This window comes from Orcinus orca, chromosome 13 (assembly GCF_937001465.1).
Source record: "Orcinus orca chromosome 13, mOrcOrc1.1, whole genome shotgun sequence".
NCBI classification, from domain to species: domain Eukaryota; kingdom Metazoa; phylum Chordata; class Mammalia; order Artiodactyla; family Delphinidae; genus Orcinus; species Orcinus orca.
In genome coordinates, this window is record NC_064571.1 from 11,598,773 (window position 1) to 11,615,366 (window position 16,594).

At 34.7% G+C, this 16,594-nt stretch overlaps 1 protein-coding gene across 3 annotated transcripts in view; it reads left to right on the forward strand.

Moving 5' to 3' along the window:
- The window catches only part of ZC3H6 (zinc finger CCCH-type containing 6), a 57,150-nt gene extending 44,666 nt beyond the window's left edge, over nucleotides 1–12,484 (forward strand). Inside the window, exons 7-12 of one of the 3 annotated variants that reach the window (XM_004276757.4) lie at nucleotides 509–620; nucleotides 2,842–2,951; nucleotides 3,957–4,210; nucleotides 6,056–6,567; nucleotides 6,889–7,122; nucleotides 10,014–12,484. In XM_004276757.4, the coding sequence (XP_004276805.1) occupies nucleotides 509–620; nucleotides 2,842–2,951; nucleotides 3,957–4,210; nucleotides 6,056–6,567; nucleotides 6,889–7,122; nucleotides 10,014–11,485 (2,694 nt within the window). In that variant the 3' untranslated portion in view covers nucleotides 11,486–12,484. Of the gene's footprint in view, nucleotides 1–508; nucleotides 621–2,841; nucleotides 2,952–3,956; nucleotides 4,211–6,055; nucleotides 6,568–6,888; nucleotides 7,132–10,013 lie in introns of all 3 variants that reach the window. The other 2 variants (XM_033400006.2, XM_049695697.1) reach the window with 2 other exon arrangements.
- The last annotated feature ends 4,110 nt before the right edge of the window (nucleotides 12,485–16,594 follow it).

The window sequence follows — 16,594 nt, forward strand, 5'->3', positions numbered from 1 at the left end:
TTCTTCAAAATGTATCTTGCATTGAATACTGTATATCAGAACTCATTTAATTATATTCTGGGGCAGTAATATAACTTGTTGAAATGAGATTTTATTTAACAAACACATGATGCTGACTGTATGGCAAGTACTATTCAAAGTAGATTACTAATATTAAATGTTTTAATCTTTACAGTGACACAGTGAATTGTAGTCACTGTTATTATCCTCATTTTTAACATTGCCAAACCAGGAGGTTAAATAAGTCCCCAGAGTAGCTCAGCTACAAATGGTGAGTGCTGGTGGAGCCAGGCAGTATCCTCTGAGGTCATGCTGACTGTGCTGGCTCTCTGCAAAGAGCCACATCCACTGTCTTGGGCAAGAATTCAAGGACTGTTTGAATTATTATTAGCTCATTATTTAAAGACTGGAGATATGACCATAGTTCTACCATGAAACACCATGGAGAAAATTCAATTCAGTGGTTTCTTTTTTTTCCCTCTTTCTTCTTTTCTTTTTTTGTTAACAGGGAGATCAATGTAAATTTGATCATGATGCAGAGTTGGAGAAGAGAAAAGAGATCTGCAAATTTTATTTACAAGGATATTGTACCAAAGGAGAGAACTGCATTTATATGCATAATATCCTTTATTAAAAACATGTTAACCAAAATATTGTAGTTTTCAAGCATCACTGAGACTTTAAAAATCATAAGTACAACCCAGAAAGCCTAGTTTGGTTTTAAATTTAAAATAGCACGTTATATAAACCAGGTCTAATCAGCCTTTGCACTTCAAAAGGGCAAACTGAATTTTTTTCTTTAGGGAAACGAAATAACTTCCCTTTGGAAAAAAATCTATGAAATAAATATACTTCATATTTAATATACTCAGCTTATAAGTATTTCAAGAGACTGTGCTTCCTGAAGGAGTAGTTCGCAACATATTTATTCTGTGACTAAATGATTATTTACTTAGGTTCATAAGTAATAAATTGTCATTGTTGGAAATTATTAAACCAAAGTCTTATCAAATCTTACCACCTAATGATAAGCACCATATATTCTTCCCTACTTCTCCCTTTGGAAATCTATACATTTCAGTTGTATTCCTACCTCTACCCCTATGGCATTTCACTATATATGGTCCTTTAAAAAAATAAATAAATAAAAATAAATAAATAAATAAATAAATATATATATATATATATATATATATATATATACTGTCCTTCAGTAAGGACCTTATTTTTTTCCAAATGGTTAGCTCATTGTCCCCTCTTCACAGATTTAAAAGATCACCTTAACCATATTCTAAATTTTCCTCTGTGCATAATTCTGCTTCTATACTACTGTTACACGTTGTGCTCTTTGACCATTCCCCTCTGTAATATTATATTTGATATTTACTAGGGCAGATACTCCTTTTTTCTTTATCAAAATGTTATGATAAATTTGTCTTATTCAATCAAAGAAAATTTTTTTTCAGATTTGACGTACTTCTTTAGAAACCAGATACCTTACTGAACTGTTTCTTAAAGCTTTCCATCTATTCTTATGTTTTTCTCCATAGTCATGCCATCTGTGGGATGACAATTTCAACTGTATTGTCCATACTTCCAGAAAAATGTTAAATAATAGTGATTGTGGCAGCATAATACATGTTTCAAAGATAATGCCCTTTTGCTTTGGCTGTAGTTTTAATATTGATTTTTTTTAAAACTCAAGTATGTATATCCTTATTTTACTAACAGTTTTTAATATCAAAAAAAGATCTTGAATTTTATCAGTTGCCTTTTGTATCTGCTAAGATGATCACATGATTTTTCTCTCTTGACCTTATCAATGTGATGATTACAATAATAAATTTCCTAAAACTACCCAGAAATTTCCAGAACATACACTACCTGAAAATGGTATATTTTTCACTATACTTCTAGATTTAATATTTTCTTTAGAAGTTTGTCTCTAAAATTTTAAGTAAGATTAGCCTGTAGTTTTCATTTTTGGGATATTTGACATATCAGACCCCTTTATTTTCTTCATAGATATGAGCTCTTGCTACAAAATTTATTTGTTCTATATTTTATTTTATTGAGTAAAGTAACAGAGTTTACATAATTAAATTACACTATAATATTTGCTATAGCCATCATAAATATTTTTACTTTAAAAAATTGTTTTCTTGAAAAAGAATAGATACATATATGTGTAACTGAATCACTTTGCTGTATACCTGAAGCTTACACAACATTGTAAATTAACTATACTTCAATTAAAAAAATGGTTATTGAGAAAAAAGAATATTAATGGAATTAGCTAATTATCCAAGCTTAACATTTATACTTAACATTTCGTATCATGGTACTCTCAACAAACTATTGAAACTTTAACATGACTCTTTTGATCAGTGGTGAAGGCATCTAGATTTTGCACAGAATTTTTGGCATAATTTATATTATGGTAATTTGGGAGATGATTTGTAAAATCTTGACCCAAAGCTCTTTCTAAGGAAGTCTGTGTTAATTACCCACATTACTAACTCTGTTATGATAGAAGATATAAACATTTATCACTGACAGAAAAAAATAACAGGTAATATAGTTTGTACAGTCAAGTTTTTTTTAAATACAAAAGTTAAGCTCTTAAAAAATGTTTTCTAGTTTTAATAGAGTAGAGGAGACTTAAAATTTTTTGAATGTTTTGCCATGTATTTAAAATATTTAAAATTTAAAAAATTGTGTGATTATAGAAAATTTAGTACAGTATTAGTAATAAAGTCATTGATTCAGCAGTTATGTTTTTGGGTATAAAAGTATGAGAGTTTGATTTTACGTGGTCTATTCCTTAATATTTTTATTTACATGAATTTCCGTGCAAGTTCTATCATAGTGGAGCAAAATGTTACCAAGGAGACAACTGTAAATTTTCACATGATGATCTCACTAAAGAAACAAAGAAACTTTTGGACAAAGTGAGTAATATTTTTGTACCTTGATTACAGATTCATTTGACTTGAATCATGTTTTATAAGTCATAGTTTATAAAACTCTGCTGAGAGATCAAGGACTTGTTAGTTTATGTTTTATTCTGTTAATGTAATGTGTTAGAAAAGCGGGAATATTGGACTAAGAATTAAGAATCTTTTGTTCTTAAAAGATTAAATTATGTGATGTATATGAAACACTTCATACCACTCCTAGTAAATAGTAAATGCTCAATAGTGGCACCTGTTATAGTATCCTTTACTTATTAATGATAGTAAGTAATACAATTGCCTTAACCTTAAAAAAAAACAGAATCTTTTGTTCTTATCATTGTTCTGCCATTAAAAAACCTAATTTTTTGAACCAGTCCCTCATAAATTTTATTTCTCTCAGTTGAGCTTCTGTTCAAATACAGTTTATTTATTTTCCAATTTTACTGAGATATAATTGGCATACAGCACTGTATAAATTCAAGGTGTACAACATAATGATTTGACTTACATACATCTTGAAATGATGATCACAGTAAATTTAGTGAACATCCATCATCTCACATAGATACAAAATTAAAGAAGTAGAAAAGATTTTTTTCCTTGTGATGAAAACTCTTGGGATTTACTCTCTTAACAGCTTTTATATATAATATACAGCACTGTTAATTACATTTACCATGTTATACTTTACATCCCTAGTACTTATTTATCTTATAGCTCGAAGTTTGTACCTTTTTAGTACCTTCATCCAGTTCTTCCTCCCACTACCTTGGTAACCACAAAATTTGACCTCTAAAAAAGCTAATTTACTTTAAGAAATATCCTTTACCTCTTTGAACCTCATATTCTTTATAAAAAAGTAGTTAGCTATCTCTGATCTATTTCAACTTTAATATTGTATTTTTCTATTGACAAAACTAGTTTACTCAAGTCGTCACAGTTTTAAATGTGAGGAAGAAAGCTTGTTTTGAAATAGTAATCCTTGCCAATTATTTTTAGGTGTTGAATACTGAAGAAGAAGCTACAAATGAAGATGAAAGAGAGTTAGAAGAACTTAGAAAGCGTGGCATAACTCCTCTTCCCAAACCGCCTCCAGGAGTTGGGCTTCTGCCAACCCCACCAGAGCATTTTCCCTTTTCTGATCCCGAAGATGATTTTCAGACAGATCTCTCTGATGATTTCAAGAAAATTCCATCTCTCTTTGAAATAGTTGTAAAACCTACTGTGGATTTAGCACATAAAATTGGGAAGAAGTAAGTTAAATTTTTCAAAAAATGGCTGCATTTTCCCCCTAAAAATTCTTATTAAGAAACTAACTTGTATTCCATGTCAATCATATAATTAAACTTAGGTAGAGGTAGCAGATGTCTGGCATGCACCCCAACTGCTGCTTCTCACTTCCTTTTTGCCCCACCCTCTGCTGCCTGCCATGCCATCAGTGCTTTTCTGTACAGAATCCTTAACACAGCTTCAGAAACCTCTCCACACACTAATCCTGAAGGGCACTGCCAGGTGGATGGAACTGGCATTCCTACCACCTTGTTATGAGGCAGGACTGTCACTGATAACATCTTCAAATAGTGGGTAATATGTCTCCAGCATATTCATTCTTTTAGAGAAGTCTTTCCTTGGGCTGTTAGAGGAAAACCTCTGGATAAGGCTGCATCCAAGTTTGCATTTTCCGGTCCTGTTTCCCATCCACCAGGGTCTGTGCACCTGGGCTCTAAGTCCCATTGTTGATTATTCTTTTAATCCTGAAGACTCGGGGAAGCAATGAGATCTCAGCAATTGAGGAATAAGAAATCTGTAGCAAATATCACAGTTAATATGAGCCATTAAAAGTATTTCTATTGGGCTCCCCTGGTGGCGCAGTGGTTGAGAGTCCGCCTGCCGATGCAGGGGACATGGGTTCGTGCCCCGGTCCGGGAAGATCCCACATGCCGCGGAGCGGCTGGGCCCATGAGCCATGGCAGCTGAGCCTGCGCGTCCGGAGCCTGTGCTTCGCAACGGGAGAAGCCACAACAGTGAGAGGCCTGCTTACCGCAAAAATAAAAAAAGTATTTCTATTAAAGTCAAGAAGAAGACAGTCTGTCCACTGCTTGGCTAAATATTATAGATTAGATCCTAGTCAATGCAAAAAGAGAAAGATAGAATAGATATGATTAGAAATGGTGGGGCAGACTCATTATTTGGGCATTTTCCCTTAGTAAACCCAAAGGAATCACTGACAAAACTATTAGAAGTTGTACAGTTGTTCCTGGGTGTCTCAGGAGGATTGGTTACAGGAGCTCCATGGATACCAAAATCCACAGATGCTCAAGTCCTTTATATTAAAATGGTGAAGTATTTGCGTATAACCTTCATACATACTCCCGTATACTTTAAATAATCTCTGGATTATCTGTAATACCTAATACAATGCAAATGTTATGTAAATAGTTGTAAATACAATGTAGATACTATGTAAATAGTTGCTGGAGTACATACAGCAAATCAAGTTTTGCTTTCAGAACTTTTTGCAATTTTTTTCATCTGAATATTTTCGATCTGCAGTTGGTTGAATCTGTGGATGCAGAACCTGCCGATATGGAGGCCCAACTGTAATTAAATTAGTAAGATGCCCAGAAAGAAGAGCAACATTCAAAAACTAAAATCTTTTCATGTCAAGCAATAACCAATTAGAAATTATAATACAAGCAGTACGTTTATATAGTATAATTCTAATTTTGTTATAAAAAGGTCTGTGTGTACCTAGAAAAAGGATTAGAAGAGAACCAATCAAAAAGTTTATCTCTGGGTGATAGGATTAGAGATGAATCATATTTATCTTTGTATTTTTCTATATTTTTGAAAACATCAATATTAAGTTTTAGAACAGATGATAGTAAGCAGCAATTTAGAAAACTTGTGTGCTAAAATGAAGGCAAGGTACATATGTTGGTGTTTCTACTTATAGATAATATGGAATAAATTGCTTCTTAAAAATATAGTTTTCTCTTCTGATACTGTAAAACATTCAACCAATATCTATTTAGAAATGTAACATTCTTGTTTGCCTCTTTTCTTTGAACTAAGAAATATTATTCTTTTGTCTACAGGCCACCAGCATTTTATAACAGTGCCTCACCACCAGGACCACAATTTCAGGAAAGCAGCCCACATACTCAACATATGTATAGTTCTGGGTCAAGTCCAGGTCCCGGACCTAATATGTCTCAGGGACACAATAGTCCTGTGATGCACCCAGGCTCCCCTGGACATCATCCATGCGCAGGACCTCCTGGTCTACCAATGCCGCAGAGCCCACCTTTGCCGCCTGGTCCACCTGGAATTGTAGGCCCTCACAGTCAAGCGGGAGTACTTGTTCAACCGGATACACCTTTGACACCACCAAATATGAGTGGTGCTTACCATTGCCCTGGCTTTCCAGAACACATGATGAAAGTACCTAGAGAGAATCACTGTTCTCCAGGTTCATCACACCTGCAAAGTCCTGGTGAAATGCAGCTCAATACCAATTATGAGTCCTTACAAAACCCAGCTGAGTTTTATGATAATTACTATTCACAGCATGCTGTACATAATTTTCAGCCACCCAATAACTCTGGTGGTAAGCTTACCTTTTGAAATAACTCATTTCTAATTTAAAATATCTGGAGTCCTATTTTTCTTTAAAAGCATGGAAAGAATGCATGTTTTAAATAAAGCAACGTAAAATGTGATGAAATTGAAACATTAAAATATGATTTAAATTTAACCAAATATTTGTAACAATAGACCTTTAGATAACCTTGAAAAGTGCTTACAATCACATAATAATCTGATAATCAAATGTGATATTACTGTAACTCAATTTCTTACAACTCACAGTGGTACTTGTCTAGTGGAGTTTTACGCTAAATCAGTGTCTCTTTCCGTGTTATGTATGTAGATGGGACGTGGCATGGTGAATTTGCCCAGCATCAGCCTCCTATCGTTCAAGACTCACCTACCCGCGGGAGTGGGTCTGACAGCAGCAGTAATGTGACAGGCCATGGCCCCCTGCCTGCACCAGGTCTCCTCCCTGCAGTGCAGAGAGCTCTTTTTGTTAGACTTACTCAGAAATACCAAGAAGATGAAGAACCAGGCAGCACCCAACCTCAGAGGGCACCAAGCAAGGAAGAAGGTGTGTCAGGTGGTATGATAGCATCTTACCTATTTGGATCACTCAGTTCCTGAAATGGTCTTGAATAAGTTAAAATTTGAAAAAGGAGTTCCTGTGAACTATCTATTCTATTTCCAATTTATCTCATAGCTCCTATCTTCTTGGGATTGATTGTAGTTTCCAGTGCCATTGATGCATTAGTAGTTAATTGCAAAGGGTTTGATTTGAAGCAATAAAGAGACTGAAGCTGGAGTGTGAGGCCTGGGCAAGCAGACTTGCTATTATGCCTTTTTTCTTTTTTCTTTTTTAAAGAAAATAAATAAAACAGGAACAAGATACCTTCCAGTTCAGGAATTTTAACCTGTAACTCAAGCTCAAAGTTATTTGATTATTAGATTTTCATGGGCAGAGGCTGTATACTTCAGGTTCTGCTATGTTATTAAGGAATATTATTTTTAATTTAAAAGACTACGTGGGGACACTAAGTTTCCCTTAGTATTTTTGATATTGATATGTGTACAGCAATTAGTTAACTCAGTTAAGGGCAGAGAACTTTAAATCACCCAGTTCTTCTTATGAATTACAAAATTGATGTTTGGCCACTCTTAAACATGAAATTTAGGGCTTCCCTGGCAGTCCAGTGGTTAAGAGACTGCACTTCCACTGCAGGGGAGACGGGTTTGATCCCTGGTCTGGGAAGTTTTGCATACCTCGAGGTGCAGCCAAAAAACAAAGCCCCATGAAATTTATGAATAACTATGTAAAACTAGATAACACTAGGTAGCTACAAGCTATTATATAAACATTGTTATGTTTTCAAAAAAGGTGTTATTAACTCTTCATTTATTTAGCATGACAGGGAAATGAGGAATTTCTAATAAGTTAATTCCTGTAAAATTTATGTGTACTCTTTTAGGTGCTAATTTTAATACGCAGCCATTTTAATGGTAATCTTTCTTTAAAGTAACAAAGCTTTATGTTTTCATAGATAAGAAAATTAAAACTTTTCTACATGATATAAAATTTTATACTATAATACTATAAAATTGGTAATGTTTTATGAGGCTTGTTTTCTCGGAATACAGAAAACTTCTTAAACAGCTAGGTTTTTTGTGTTTTTGTTCATTGTTAGAAATTTTATTGCCTTTATAAATTTTATTTGTCCTTTGATAAAATGCTCATAGAAACCTCTTAACTATCATTTTCTGTCTAATATCTGCTTTCCACTGACCTTTCTCTACTGTTCTACTTTCTTTCTGCTCTATATTCATTCTTATTCCAAAAAGAATTTAAGACTGCTTATAAAATACATTGATATGAAAGTGAAAATAAAATAGCATCTTACCTATTTGGATCAGATTTGGATTGTCTTACCTATCTGGATCAAGTACCAAATTCTATGAGGAGTGAAGCTCCTATACAGAAATATTTAAAATAACTACAACAGCTGAAAGTGAATCACAAGTCTAGCTCTAGACTTCCTGGAAGTCAAAGGAAAAAAAAAAGAAAAGAGATCCGGTGTCTAGAAGTAGTTTTTTCAGACACCGAGATATGAGTAAAACTTTTTGCCATTGTGATATAATATTGATATATACTATTTTAAGCCACATCCCCACCCTAAATACGAGTGCTTGTTTTTGTTGTTGTTGTTGTTTTGGTTTTGGTTTTGGCTTAAACAACAGATATTTATTGTCTCACAGTTGTGGGGGCCAGGAGTCTGAGATCTAGGTGTCGGCAGGGTGGATTCCTTCTGAGGGCTGTGAGGGAAGGATCTGTTCTACGTATTTTTTTTTTAACATCTTTATTGGAGTATAATTGCTTTCCTGAGTGCTTGTTTTGTCAGCACTGTTCTGTTCAAACTAAGTGTGTAGCACTAAAGTTCGATGTTGTGGAAACACATTAGTGAGCAGTGAGATGAGGTAAAAGTGAGAATATATATGCTGTTCTATTGATCCAAGATATTCTAGGATACGTATGAGTATGTGTACATATGTTCGTGTATGTGTATATATATATGTATATATATATATACATATATATATACATATATATATACACATATATACATATGGCCAATTCAGAGATAACCTGTGTGTGTTTTAATGGAGAGGAAGGAGACTCGCCCTCCTGAAGCATCAGTTTTTATTCCCTTCTCTACTAGAGAGAAGACCTCTGATGGTAAGCATCTTAACATTGTGCCTAATACACTAGGGTTACATAGGCTTTAAGAGTAAGGCCCAAAGTGTTCTCGTAAAGTTAAAGTATATAAATTTTAGGCTGTTAGTTTTCTTTGTTGTTTTTAATTTAATGTTTGAATAATTAATATATTCACACAGGTCAAACATCTAAAAATATAGTATGAGTGAAAAGTCCCCACCTGAGCCCACACTTGCTCGGTTCCCTTTGCTTCCTTAACCATCATTGTTAGTGTTTTGTTTTCTTTCCAGGTATTTTTTTTTATAGCTCTCCCTTGTTATCCTGATAAATCCAGAGCTATGAAGTTTAAGGGATTAAGCTATGAAGTTAAATCCAGAGCTATGAATTAAAGAGAGCCAAAACATTTTGGTATTCCTTTTCAAGAGTGTTTTCCCTTCTCCCCCAGCTCTGTCTTACCACACATTTCTGAGCTCCCTTTGACCAGTTGGAATGAAAGGTTCAGACTGTTCTCTGACTAGAAGGACATTACACATGTTCTAATATCATACTTCTTTCTTTATAAAGTATAGTGACTGAATTGTTAATTGTTATACCACATCTTATCTTGTTCCAGTGTTGAAACTCTGTCATTTCTATGATGCATTTTCTTGAAGTTAGACTACACTTATTCAGAAATAGTATATGTGTTTTTTTCATCTTAATTAAGGCCAAATATGAATGCTTCATTCTTTACCATAGTTTTTGTCTGCATTTAGATGATACTGTTAACTGGTATTCCAGTAGTGAAGAGGAAGAAGGAAGCAGTGTCAAGTCAATACTGAAAACATTGCAGAAACAAACAGAAACTTTAAGGAGTCAACAACAACCTTCCACAGAACTCAGCACTCCTACTGATCCAAGACTTGCTAAAGAGAAAAATAAAGGAAACCAAGTGGTTGACCCTAGACTTAGGACTATCTCAAGGCAAGACGTTAGAAAATCTTCTGAGTCTACCCCACTGGATCTTAGACTTGCGTGGGATCCCAGGAAATTAAGAGGGAATGGAAGTGGTCACGTAGGTTCTTCTGTTGGTGGAGCAAAGTTTGATTTACATCATGGAAATGCTGGCCCTAATGTCAAACACAAAAGAGGAGACGATGACGATGAAGATACAGAAAGAGAACTGAGAGAAAAAGCTTTCTTAATACCTTTGGATTCTTCCCCTGGTATAATGCTCCAGGATCCAAGGTCACAACTGAGACAGTTTAGTCACATTAAAATGGATATTACCCTAACCAAACCCAACTTTGCAAAACACATCGTGTGGGCTCCAGAAGACTTACTTCCAGTCCCTTTACCTAAACCTGACCCAGTATCTTCAATCAATTTACCTCTGCCCCCTCTTATAGCTGATCAGAGGCTCAGTAGGTTGTGGAATACAAAAAGTGATCTTCGTCAAAGCACAGTACCCACTGATGCAAAACTAGCAGGCAAGGCCAAAATTAACACGGCAAACAGAGAAGGCTACCTAGACCAATTTGGAGACGCACATAGTTCAGGAAGTAAGTTAGGAGACCCTAGGCTGCAAAAAAGTTTTGATCCTAGACTTCACAGACTGCATAGTACAGAGTCTCATCAAGCAGTTATGAAGGATTCACATACATCAAAGGGTGCCCCTCATGTAGCCAGATCAAACTCTGGTTCATCACAGCCCTTAGGGGCAGTATCTAGCAATTCTGGTCCTGGGGCTTTGCCTCCATATGCCCCTAAACTCTCATCTTCAGCTGGCCTTCCCCTGGGAACTCCAGGTTCAGTCCTTAGTGCTATTAGTTTGTATGACCCTAGGGAGCATAGTTCATCATCTGCATCAGAGCCAGCAACAGAAAATGCAGAGAGCCAGAAAAAAAGTGGTGGTTTAAAAAGTAGTGATAAAAACGAGCCTCCTACTGGAGAAGCAGTCCTACCACAGAAAATCGCTCCAAACGTGGACGTCCTTGTTGATGGGCCAGCTGACCCAGAGGCAGATATTCTTGGGAGTTCCGGTACCGTTCAGGTCCCAGCAGTGCACAGTCTTCCGATTCAGGCATTAACAGGCTTAATTAGACCCCAGTACAGCGATCCAAGACAGTCAAAGCAGCCGGGTCAGGTGAGCCCCACCCCAGATGATGACCCTCGTAGAGCAACAGATGACAAATCTCTGAAAGAGGTTTTTAAAACTTTTGATCCAACTGCTTCACCGTTTTGTTAGCTATTGTGTAATTAAGCAGTTCTTTTCACTTCTTGTGACTATTGCAGTCCCCTGCTGTTTTGTAACTGGTTTACCTCTATAGTTTATTTATTTTTAAATTATAAACACTTTTCAGCTGCTAGTATCAGAACCACATGAAGTTATATCCTCTAAAGCCTGTGGTATTTTATATAATATTTTTATAATTTTAAGAGACTGTAGTAATTGACATAGAAACCTATATATCACGTTAGCTTCAGTAAAAGTACTTTTATTGTAAATAAACCATCATGAACTCAACACTCTGCCTGAATATATGCCAGTTGTCTTTCATAATCAGTGTTTAGATAAATGATTACCACTTTTATATGGTTATTAGTTTCAAGCAATATAATGTACATTACTTTTCAGAAACAGTATTTTGACTAGGATCCTATTTGTCAACACAGAACTGATTAATATGTAATGCTGACTGCTAGCTAAAATGTAAAATGAAGTAAAACATTTTTAAAATCATAATTAGCAGAGCAGTTCATGTTTAAGGGCATCACTTTTATTAGTACTGGCAATATTATTTGTGTAAATGAAGCATTTGAATGTTGTACCTTTTAAAAGTATTTTATGGTATACTGTATCATAGAAGTTGGAGATATATAAATAGAATGTTTTGCTAAAATGAAAAATTCCCGAGTTCTCTAACATAACTTTTTAATTTTTCATATTAATAGTTATGAGTTACTGCTGTGTTACATTATGATGTTTATGCGTTTCGATGTTTTTTGTCTTTAGCAGCATAATTTATATTACTTTTTCAAATGATGTAGCTGCAATAATTGTATTCATCATGACTTTGGCAATTTTTAACAAAATTTTAAAAGATCCAGTGAGTCTGTGGTGATTATTTCATTGATAATGTTTTAAATGTCCAGGTTCTATATTTTTTCTTAAATAGCGAGAAAACACAGAGATGGTATAGTCAACTGTATATGGCTACCAATAAAGAATCTCTTTCAGATCTCACCTGACTGGCATTCTATAACAGAGGAGACTGCCTGGTGTTTTAATGTATTCAATGTCGTCATAGTTTGGAAACCTCCTGAATTGATTAGAGGTTGTATTTTTATGAAAAATAATTTGTACTCATTCTTGTATATTTATTGCAGTATATAAATAATGGCAACCCTACCTGTTTTATACATATATTATTTATAACTAATACTAAGTAGTACACTTAGTTTCAGGCTAAGTGTATATATTAATATCTTGAACTAGAGGTATGTGACAGTATTTGCTAGTAACAACTCTAATAAGTAACTTGAAAAGGAGTATTTCATTATAAAAGATAATGGAAGTAGAGGAAATCAGTCCTTGAGAAGTGATTTTTAAAATATACAGCAAAATATTTATGTGGGAACCTAACACTCAGATAGCGTATGGTTTAATACTAATGTATATCCTTTCTATTCCCTTCTTCACTTTTTACTTTTTTTGCCCTGATTCCGTGCTTAAATGGGGTTGCAGTTAAGTGAACAAGAATTCTGCCTGCCTACCTAAGAAGTTCATTGTGTTCTAAGTGGAAGGACAGTTGTCCAAGGGAATGTGAGTTCCTACTATTTATACTTTGGTTACATTGTAGCCTAAAGTGGTTCTGGATAATGTTTTGGGGTTAAAAAATGCAGTTTAAAGCCATGATAGAAAGAATTTTCTGACTTACTATCCAAACGAACTTTATTGTTAATTGAAAAGTCAATAAAATGGATAAAACTGACAGAAAAAAAAATATAGACACATTTATATTCCTAAGAATAATATTCCTTTATCAGGATAAAATCAGTAAAATTGCTGAATTTTAGTAATTAAATTGAAAATTTTAGCAAATCTTTAATTCATGATTTTATAATTATTGTAAGTGATGCTGTTTACATTTAAAATATCACACAAAAAAAGATAATTTGGATGTTAAAGATCAAAATGGAATCCAAATTTTTTTCCAGATTCTTAACAGAAGATCCTTTTTACTAAGAGAGATATTAAAAGATTAATTTAAAAGTAAGGTTTAAAAACCATTAATACTTACTTACTAAGTAAGTTCATTTACTTAGTATTCTTGAGCCCCTATTACATCGGCTAGTGGCCTGGAGGCTATTTTACAAGAAAGTTTGAACTTACCTTCAAATTTAACAATATATTTTTTATGAAAATGTTTTATTTATGTTTAAAATAATGATTTTTTATTTGTAATGCTTTTTAATTGAGATAACTTTAGGGAATATTCTATTATATCCTATCAACCTGGATTATCTTAATATCCTTTTTTCCCATTTTCTTACCAAAATTTAATAAGTAGCCATTCTCTCTAATTAATAAGCTCCTTGTAAGGTGAATTGGTGTTTTTAGAATCCATCTAATTTGATTTACACTATTACATTGAAAAGTACATTATGTCCCTATTCTTAGAAGCCAAACATTTACAGATAACAGAAATAACTATCTCTTTAAAGAGTCTGCTAGACTCATTGGTTGAGATGTGACTTAACTATTCATACTGGTTTGTGAGAGTTTTATACCTGTTCCCTTTGATGTTGAATAGAGTGGGATATGTCAGGGTGTTGAGTTGGGATATCCAGATGATCATAATTTAGATTGAGCAGCTACTTTCCCATGTCTTGTTTAGTTTGCTCCCAACTCCTATCTCTGGAGGTTTCCTAGTTAGGACCTCCTTCTGAATCTTGAAAATGAACCAAATGTTGGAGTGATTTCAAACTCTGCCTCAGCAGTTAGGTCTGTTGCTGTACAGACCCTCTGTGTTACCCAGCCGTATGCACTAAACCCCAGAATTAGGTTGCAACCAAAGTAGCCTAATTATGAAATGATGTTTGCTTAGGTTTGTTTGTCTTTTAACTTGCCGTAGGAGTTTAGTAGTTTTCCTTGCTAGTCGTACTTACTTTAAGAGTAGAAGAATAGTTGATTAGTAAAAAAAAAATCCTGTATGAGTGTTCGTATAAGCTACTTGCTGAATTAATTAGAAGAGAGAGAGGGAGGAAAGGAGAACTTATGAGGGCTAGAGGTTTATGACAATGAATTCATATTCTTGTTCTGAATTGATTTATAGGTGTTTTATCTTAATGTCTAGTTCATTTTCTGTGAAATGGGTATAATTTTGACTGTTTACAGATTTGATGTAAGGAGCGAAGTAATTATCATTTTTAAATATTTGTAAATATAAAATTGCTTTATGACTTTCACAAACATAATCATTACGTTCCCACTGGGTTTGCATTAAGTTGTACACATTCCGAAATAACATGATATGGTTTGTGTGATGCACCAGTTCTATGAAGTTTCAGACGATACACATTTGAGACACAGTAGAATTGCCTGAGAAGTTGTTTCAGAGAATATTAACCCATCAAGTTGGCAATTTCCTTAAACATTTTGTGTATCAGTAAAACACAGGACTTTCCTATTTTAGAGCTCTATGGACTTGTAGTGTCTATTCAAGATCTGACCGCTCTGCCCATTTTATGCAAGTTGGATATTGATGGAGGGTGAAAATCCTCTGATAGTCAGTGTCGTATGACGTATTTGCTTGAATCATAGCACGTGTGTTGTGGGCGAAGTGGCCAACTCAGTCAATATAAGGGCTGTTGGCTTTTAGAAACACTAGGGATGTTTACTCCCACCTCTTAATATATATTTCTGCAAGCATGTGACATTGAGGTCTTTCTTAGTGACCATTTGCTTGATATTGATAAAGGTACATTTTCCTTTGGTTAATGGCATCTTGACGTTCGGAAGTTCCTACGGATCTAGACGTGAGGGCTTGTCAATGTATTTCCATTTGCACAGGACAGAGTCTTACGGTGGAGATGTTCTTCCTGAGCTCACCCTTCTGGGCTGAGGGCTACACCTGAGGGGTTGTCTGTGCTAAAGGCTGTACCTCGGCGAGGTGGTCTGCAGTCAAGCAGTCCACTGATAGGGTGCCTGCAACCTTCAATATTGGGCTTTCTGTGAATTTCTAGAATGAAGGGTTGTAATTATCTTTTCAGAAATGGTTTGGCAGCACTTGATGCTGTTATGTTCAAAATTTAGTGGTCATTAGTAAACTTAATTAGTTTAAATAAGGCTGAGTTTAGGAAATTAAAGCTTTGACAAAATGTAACCAAACAGGGTCTGAGTGTTTAAAGCTGTTTTTCTCACTTATGTGTTAGGACTTGGTGTTTATGTAATGTCTCTTCCCGAAGTAGCTTATGTGATTTGCAGAACCAGCGCCAGTAGCTACCAATCGCTATTATTGCTGGCGTTATGTTTTCGAGTATGTTATTTATTAGCAGCGTCTGCCAGTTGTAACAAAGTCCAAATTAACCTGCCTTTCTTGGAAAGGACACATACCTAAGAAAGGACTTTAAGTTAATGTCAACATAACATTTAGAATTTCTCATTTTAAAATAAGAAATAAAAAGCACATTTTAAACTGTATTTTATGCTTTTGGAGGCAGAACCCATATGTGTCTCCTTGCTTCTCTGTTTTCCCATTGCAGCAAGCCTAGTGCTACACACACCGTGGGTGCTTTGTTCCCAACGTCCATCCAAGTTTAGATTTTACAGGTGCTGTCATCTGTTAGAGTAGATGCGACAGAGCCATTCCATGATCGTATTAGAAAGAGTACAATCATAAATTATACCTCCTTCAGTGGACACAGGGCACCAACCTTCTCTTTTTTTGTCTCCCCTCCCCACCTCCCACCCAAACAATGTGAAAGTAGGGTTATGGCAGCTTTACTTAGGAGTTATATGTTTCTACAATAGTTCGTAATTCTATGAGTCCTCCAGACTTACAAGATAATTTTACTACTTCATTGTGGAAGTTTGAATAGATCAGTAATTTATCCCCATAGATCTATGAAGGGTTCTTTCTGTAATCTGAAAGAACTCCATGCTAGAGTCTTATGTTTTTATGTTAAAATATATTTCTCTAATTTCCCCCTTCCTTTTCTCCTCAAAATTCAACCAAAATTATGAAGATATGCCTAACCTAGTGAATTTCCAATCGCATTTTATCCTAAGACCATTAACTTACCCTTTCAGGTCATGCATTGCACTCTAAATCTGGGTCTTGTGTCTTGTCCT